We start from the raw sequence: 8,427 nt of genomic DNA on the forward strand, positions 1-8,427 counted from the left end.
CACCCTCCAGCTTTGAACAAACCACTGAGATCTTTTCAAATCAAAAAGATTTAAAATCAAATGCACTTTTGATTAATATCTGGCAATATGTCCATTTTAAAATGAGTATTCCACAAACAAGCTTATTTATATATACACACTGTTTGGATTGTTTAAATTAAGATTTGAACAGTAGAATAAAACACATAAAACGCAGGTGAATAATTTGCTCTTCTCTTTTTGATTCCTTCTTTTCTCATTATCATTTTCTAGATTTGTTCTTCCTTCCCTTTTTTTTTTTGTTTTGTTTGAGTTATACCACATATTTCCTTTGTTTATAGCTCAAGCCACAGTTGAAGACTTCCAGATCCGACCTCATGCCCTCTACGTCCACTCCTACAAGGCCCCCACCTTCTGTGACTACTGTGGGGAGATGCTGTGGGGTCTCGTCCGGCAGGGGCTCAAATGTGAAGGTTAGAAACTTCAACGCAAACCTGGTTGAAATCTGCACAAACCAATTATGTTGTTGCTATTACGCTTTAACCTTTACTGCATCTCAGCACAGTTCAGAGCCATTTCCTGAAAACCGGGTTGAAAATACAGAAACAAGCAAACAGGAATGGTTTGTTTTGGGAACTGTAACTATTGAAACACTTGACATTTAAATCCCAGAGGGTCTGAAGCATGCCTTTTAAGCTTTTGTCATTGTTGAATCAGACTATTAAGAAAAGATGTTTGTYTTTTTCATATTGGATTGTGTTTGCTGTCTTATCAAACAGATTCATAAACGTGTGAAGCATATCCATACTGTAAACTCTCACACTTTGAACATTCAGTGGAGCTAGGTTGGGGTTGATTCGCAAAGTGAACGTTACCATTTTTTCTTTTTTTTTTTTCTAATTTGATCTGTGTTTTTTTGCCTTTCCAGGATGTGGGCTGAACTACCACAAACGTTGTGCCTTCAAGATACCWAATAACTGTACTGGTGTGAGGAAGAGGCGATTGTCCAATGTTTCCTTGCCAGGACCGTCTCTCTCTGTTCCAAGACCGCCACCTGCTGAAAATGCAGTGGTTGTCCCTGATGAGGTGGGTTCTGCTAAACAGGAATAATAATAAAAAAAGATCCAAGTGTTTTTGCATGAAAAGCAAAGTACAATGATTTTTTTTTATAATCCTCTCGCATAAAATGAGCTTGTTCTTGTTTTGACATAATTTTAAAGAAGACCGACGGGTGAATTTCTATTTGCAACAAATTCTCGGTCCACATGCTCCTCACAAGYCCCACCTCTGCTGTTAAATACTTATAAAGTTATCAAATTTGGCTCTTTTCCACGGCCAACCCTCCAGGGCCAAATTGTCGAATAGCACTGATGCAGAAAATTGAATTTAGCTGCACTGACTCATTGGAAAGCTCCTCRGTGAGCTCTTATGAAACAGCTTTTGCATAAGCTCACACAGGAATCCTCCCTTCTATTCTGTGTCCACGCAAAAGGTCACAAGGAAATGTAATTATGCTAATGATTCTGTTGAAGTTTTTCAGTTTTTTGTATCTGCTAACTTGCTGGTGGAAAAATGGAAATGGTGTTCTTCCCATTTCTGTCAGGAGCTTCCAGACTGTTTGATTTACACAAAGAAAATGTTAACCAGCTGCTCGTATTTGTTAGACATGACAAATTTAAAAACCCCGTTCGCARCACTCAGAATGGGAATAAAATGCAAAAATTAATAATGCTTTTAAATAGGGATGCACAATAACTTTTTGAGAATCAATACAGATAACCGATAATAACCGATAACATTCCAGGAGATAAAAAGACTAGTGAGAAAAGTGTAAGATAACATAAATAAACAAGAACAAAACCAAATGACTGTAAATTATATTGTTTGAAATAAACTCTTAGCAAGCAAACATTTCCTAAAATATATCAAACAAAACAATTTCTCAAATGAACATCTATTTTTGTTTTTCCCTATTCTTCCTGCACATGGTTTTCATTTTTCCCCCCAACTTTTTTCCTTTTTCCTTCTATTCAACCTCAGCAACAGCGCTCCCATCAGGAGGCGGGGAAGCGCATCCTGTCCTGGAGCGGCAGGCCCATCTGGATGGATAAGATGGAGAAAACTCGGGTCAAGGTGCCGCACACCTTTGCCATCCACACCTACACCCGGCCGACCATCTGCCAGTACTGCAAACGTCTGCTCAAGGGTCTCTTTCGCCAGGGCATGCAGTGTAAAGGTGGGATTAAATATGAAAATGTATATCAGCATACTCAATGCTTTCATTAGAAAAAAATGACAATTACATAATTATCACTTATCAGATTGCAGATTTAACTGCCATAAACGATGTGCTTCGAAGGTACCAAGAGACTGTTTGGGGGAGGTGGATTTCAATGGAGGTAAACTTTTCTGCAAGTTTCATGAATTGAAAGTGATGACAGATATTCACAAACATTTTCAAGTTTTCATATGGAAATGTCCAAATGTCCACACATTTTCTTATATTTTGCTTCAAGGGAGCCAGATTTGAGTTAATAAGTAGGCAAAGATGACTTAAAAAATTATAAAGAAATTAAAGATGGTTTAAAACCTGTGGCACATTACTGTATATATGCGTAAACACGTTAGCTAAAGGTGTGTTTTCAAAGTGGGGCTGAGGCGCCCTGTTGGGCCACCAGGGGGCACTAGGGAGGCCTCAGAAGTGGAGGGAAGGAAAAAAAAAGGGGCAAAATACAAAAACTAAATCTAAAACATGTTCTTAATCGTTAAAAAATCAAATCTGTTTTTCCAATCATTATTTCAAAATATAATTTATAATAATATGTTGAAATGTTATTTAAGTGAACTTAAGAGAGGTTTTTATTTTGTTCTGTTCTTATCGTCCTTTTTTTGAAAAGTCATTTTTTTCAGTAGGAATATAATAGTATTTAAAACACGTTAACAAAATTCTTATGCTAAACAAATGTAAGAATTAGATAATGGTGAATAAAAGGGAGAGAAAAAAAACATTCTAAAGGTTGATGTTTCTTTACATATTTCCTAGCATTGTTTATGGGTTTGCAASGGGTGGTCCCCGGAAATTGTTCCAATATTCACCATTTCCAAGTGGCAAACATCATCTGCGCTTTATTGATGCCTAAATGTGAAATCAGTGATTATGCTTCAAACTCTTGGATTTGGTGTCGCTGTGCAGAGCCAGCCAGCCCCGGGCCAGACTCTGACACCACCATGGATACTATGGAGGTGGACAGCAGTGAWATGGATGGTGGCAGAGGACTGGATGATCCAGATGAACCGTCCACTCCAGACGGGATGTTTGGCATGRATTCTCCATTTGTCGATAGAGAGAAGGATGAAGAGCCCATCAAGACTATAAGGTACTCCGTCACTGTGTTATTACAGGGAAACGACACAGTTATAAAGCTGAAGTTATGCATATAACCAATATATAAATCTAAATTAGAGTGGCTGCTGATRCAAATGTAAAATGCATAATTTTCTGTGTACTTATTCTCCCAGTGTTGCCCTTTGGGAAAAAAAAAGCAAATATGTTTGCTGTTAAATAAATCAGGTTTTCATGTTTTGTATTTGTGTGTCCAGTCCTTCCACAAGCAGCAACATCCCTCTAATGCGGGTGGTCCAGTCCATCAAACATACCAAGAGACGGAGCTCCACTGTGGTGAAGGAAGGCTGGATGGTTCATTATACGAGCAGGGACAACCTGGTAAGACTAAAGACCCCTAATGCCTTAATAGATGGGTTAATGGCTGTGTTTATCCTGCAAATGTCTTCTTCCTCCCAACAAAAAAAAAATTAGTAAAAATGCCTTAACAGAAAATGACTTGGGTAAAAATAAAATTTACTGATAAGAAATGCATTCAAGTAGAGGCTCCGAGTTGAGTGAATGTAAAGCAGTTTGCTCAACTCAGTTTAGTGGAACCAGTTGATGCAACTTTAAGTCAATTCAAGACTTCATTTTTTTACAGTACATAAACCACTCCTTTAATAATGAATTTCAGTCGTATTTAAATTTGTAGAATGTCAAGAGGTGTTATTTTTTAAACAAAATAGTGAAAGTATAATTTTCATTTTGAATCTAACAAAATAAAAGTAAAATTTACAATTAAAATAAAATACTGGTAAAATTACAGATCTTCAAAAAAAAAAGACTTAAGTACTATAATGAAATAAACGTACTTTGTAACTGTACACCTCTGCTTCTTCCAACCTTTTCTGAGTTAATTCCTGCACAGGTTTTAACCTTCTGTAAAACTCTGCACTTTTGCATTAATGGTAATTAGTGTGTTTGTTTTCTTTAACAGCGGAAGAGACATTACTGGAGACTGGACAGCAAGAGTCTGAGTCTTTTCCAGAACGACACCGGAGCCAAGTTCTATAAAGTAAGAATTTAGATTCATTAAAAGTTTAGGAAACGGTTGTAAATCGTTTCTCGAAAGTTCTTTTCATAGCTCCAAAGAACTAGAAATGCACTTAGTTTTAAGTATTTTCAACTGCGGCACAAATACTGTATTTTGTGCAAATGTTTTCACCCCTGTGTGGTATGTAAATCAAAGCCAGAGGGGGCTGTGTGACTCAGCTTAAGAGCGGTCATGTTGCAACTGTAAACTACTGTGAGGTCACCAGCAGACCACTGAAATTTCCCCTGTGCTTTTTCCTTCTGCAGCCTGCTGTCTTGTTGAAGGGTCACATCACTAACACACAGTGTTTTTAACAGTTACTAACATTACAGCTGCAAAATGTAAAGGGCACTGGAAGACCTTAGGCTGTCAGTGAAATGCTGCAGTTTGAATGTGTAAAATCACTTGTGGAGGTTGTGTGACACTTCCCTGTCAGTAGCAGTATCGTAGTTAGTCATTACTTGCTGCAGAGGCTTAATAAAGCTGCAATTACTCTTAGAGGGCCAAAGGAGGGAACTAAAGCCTGAGGTAAAGACTTCCCCGTGTGGGTTTAAAGGTTTTCTTTGTGTATATTGATGAAACTTTATTATTAGTTGTAGGGCTGGGTTTTAAAAAAATCGACTTAATCGATCTGGATTGATTTTCGTTAAAAGTTGGGAAAATCGTCATAAGTCATGAGATCGATTTTTCTCCTTGGGTGTTGTGTGCGATGAAGCTGCATGTTTCCATGTTGTGTGTCACTCCTGGCTTGCCGTAGTTTTACAGCCGTTTGACAGTCAGCACTAACATTAGCTCCCGACAACAGGTTTTCTGGGGCAAAACAAACAAAAGAGGAATCACTAACATTACAGCTGATTSTCAGCTGGACTTAAAGATAACAGAGACCATGACAACTTTAGTTTGCAAAGATTTGCGCTCAGRCGCAGTAGCTGGAAACAAAGCTTCGAGCGGCTCGAACCAAAACTACTGTTTGTAAACATCTGAGTGAAACTGTTCTCCTCTGCATGTATAAATGTGTGAAAGATGACAGTCTAACAAAATTGTTTAGTTTCGTTACCAATATTTTTAAATTTAAGAAACATCTTAATGTAATGCACAGTGATGGAATGTTTTGGCTGATGTTCGTTCCCTCCCTCCCTCCCTTCCTCCCTTCCTTCCTTCCTTCCTTCCTTCCTTCCTTCCTTCCTTCCTATTAAGTTATATTGAACAGAAGGTAACAGAAGAATTACAAATATACAATTACCATACTCTCAAAAGAGTGGGCAGAAGTATACACTTATAATATCCCACCTCTTCTCCTGTAATCTTATTCCATCACTTCTTAATGATTAAGAAAATTATTCTTAGTTTCTTAAAAAAACTAATGTATCCAGCAACTCTTTCTCTTGCAATTACTTTTTAGTTTAAACTCTTTGAAACTTGAGACAGTTTTGTTTCAAGCTTAAACTCCACTTTACAAGTTTACAAGTAAAATTGTTTAAAATTTTACCAATGCACCAAGTTAGAATTAGTTTCTACTATTTGCAGAATTAGTCCCTTTGAGAATGTCTTACATATCAAAGTAAATGTTACTGCATGATATCCTTAATTTAAAAATCAATCAAACTGAATCGTGAGTCATCGTTAATCGTTGTGAATCGTGTCGATTTGGGAAATCTGAATCGATACCCAGCCCTAATTATYTGTGTGAATACTTATAAAAACATTCACACTTTTCAGATCCATTTTTCTTCTGTATGTTTTTCAGCACATATTTCAGGCTATTTCAACAGTTTATATATCAAAACATTCAGCACCTTCACGACATTCCGCTATGACTTTTGGTACTTCAGCAGTTTATACTTTTTGATATATTTAGCTTTTTCTGACATTTTTTTTCTCATTGAAATAAAGAGAGCTGGTTTCAAAACCTTTGAAACTGTAAATCTTTACTGTACTTTTTATCTTCTGTTCTGGTTCTGTTTTTTTAACTCCTTTGTACTAATTTCAACTTTTTTTGGCTTATAATTAGCTGATTTTAATATTTTTTTACTTTTTCTGCTATTCTGCTAAATTCAACATTTGTATGTTTCTTTTAGCTTCTTTTTAAAAATTTCAGCTGTTTGTGGTTTTAGCTACTTTTTAGCTAATTTGAGTTTTGTTCAGCTAAATTCCYCTTTTATGATAATTTCAGCTTCTTACTTCTTAATTCAGCAAATCTGTTCTTTTTCTCTGTGTTTAATTTAAGCTATTTCAGCTACTTTTAAAACTACTTTTAGGCTAGGTTGTGTTTTTTTTTAGATATTCAACAAAAAATGTTCAGTATTAAGCATTCACACTGCATTTTTGCAAGAAATCCAACTCCTCTTTACCTGTGGTGAATATTTGTAACAACACTCAACTTGAATGTGATAAACACGTGGCTTCATCTATAAACTAACTGCTACAGGGAGTCCTGTTTTTATTCTTTTCTTGCTGTCTTTATTTAAGTTATTAAAAAAGAGAGGAGAATGTCTCTCTCCCTTCCATCTCAGTTATTCTGTCACACCCTGCAGCCTCTGCCACTAAAGCCCCAGAGAGGAAACCTCAGTGGGATCGACTCCTGAGGGTGTGTTTACTGCTGACATTATGTGGTTCTTTATTATCAACTTGGCACTCAACTACATTTAAGATCTTCAGGAGGCAAATTGAAGGGCAGCTKCAAATCTCTTTTTTCTTCAGAGGTACTTTATCTGCAATTATCTGCGACATAAATTGTAAGATGATTTTCTGTACCTCATGTAGAAAACCATTTTTTATAAAGGTTTCCTTTCTGAGGCCTCATTCTGAAGCTCCAGTCTTTCTCCAGAAAATATCCTGAGGACTTATTTCTTTGAAGTTTCCTGCCTGCTGCTCATCAGCATGTGGCTACAGTACCCCTCTCCTCTTTTTTATACCTCCAATCTGATTAGTGGTGGTCGTGTGGTGGCTCGCACGCCAGGCATGGCAGCCATTTTCTCCCATTTGGAAGCCATAAAGGCTCCTCGTTTGAAGATGAGACCCCTGTACTTGTGGCTTCCTCTGAAGATCTTTTTTATGGGGTGAGGTTTTTTTTTTTTGTTTTGTTTTTTTCTTTTCTTCTCTCCCAGTTTCAGTGCTGTCACTCTGAAACATTGGACCCACAGAAGCCCACTCACACTCCTTCCTGTGAGGTGGGAGGGGGACAGTAGTTGCCTTGTCTCTCGTCTCAGTGGCTGGCGGTTGCGCCAGCGGCTCGTGCTCAGATGGGGCCTCTGGCTCGTCCTGCCTTGTAATCAGGGAACCAGAGCACTTCAGCCGCCGCAGAGCCCGATCACGTGACCCGGCTTCGCTAACCACAAGCACTTCACCCGATACTCTGTGGTGAGCCACGCGGAGGGGACAGCGTGCGTCTCTCTCAGCCCCCATTGGCTGGAACCTCTGGGTTTTTTGTGCCGTTTGACCCTCCCTCCTGTCTTTGATTTGATGGGGGGGGGTTAAAGGAGAAGGGGGAACTTTTGGTTGTGCTGCTTTTGGTTTGAGCTCATGAGAGAGAAAGAAGAGGGACAGAGGAGGTTTTGAACTTGGACCAAAGTGTGTGAAGACTTTTCAGAGTTTGTGAGTGTGACTGCTTTTATACAGATTGTGTAGCTTGTATAAAATAGCTATAAGATGCAAGTGTTTGCACTGCAAAAGCTGTCCATCTTACCAAGTTTTAAAATCTTATATCCAGCCAAAAAGTCTTTTTGATCTTGTTTTGAGACAGATTTAGTAAACAAGAACTGACTGTGTAAGAATAATCATCTTGTTTTCAGAATGTGTAAGATTATTTGTCTTGTTAGCCTGAAAATTTGACTCAAATTAAGTAAAAAAACTTTCTGCCAATGGAGTAAGAAAATTTTTACTTGGTAAGAATTCTTGAAATACTTCATTTGACTCAGTTTTTTCTTATTTCAAGAATCTTACCAAGTAAAATTTTCTTACTCCATTGGCAGAAATTTTTTAGCTTAATTCGAGTCAAATTTTCAGGCTAACAAAGACAAATAATCTTACA

At 37.6% G+C, this 8,427-nt stretch overlaps 1 protein-coding gene across 1 annotated transcript in view; it reads left to right on the plus strand.

Moving 5' to 3' along the window:
- prkd3 (protein kinase D3) overlaps nt 1-8,427 on the plus strand; it is a 44,470-nt gene that overhangs the window by 26,771 nt on the left and 9,272 nt on the right. Inside the window, exons 4-10 of the mRNA XM_014010738.1 lie at nt 321-452; nt 908-1,065; nt 2,020-2,215; nt 2,301-2,378; nt 3,173-3,356; nt 3,580-3,703; nt 4,302-4,379. Of these exons, the coding sequence (XP_013866192.1) occupies nt 321-452; nt 908-1,065; nt 2,020-2,215; nt 2,301-2,378; nt 3,173-3,356; nt 3,580-3,703; nt 4,302-4,379 (950 nt within the window). The remainder of the gene's footprint in view (nt 1-320; nt 453-907; nt 1,066-2,019; nt 2,216-2,300; nt 2,379-3,172; nt 3,357-3,579; nt 3,704-4,301; nt 4,380-8,427) is intronic.

Source organism: Austrofundulus limnaeus, unplaced genomic scaffold (genome assembly GCF_001266775.1).
Source record: "Austrofundulus limnaeus strain Quisiro unplaced genomic scaffold, Austrofundulus_limnaeus-1.0 Scaffold2, whole genome shotgun sequence".
NCBI classification, from domain to species: domain Eukaryota; kingdom Metazoa; phylum Chordata; class Actinopteri; order Cyprinodontiformes; family Rivulidae; genus Austrofundulus; species Austrofundulus limnaeus.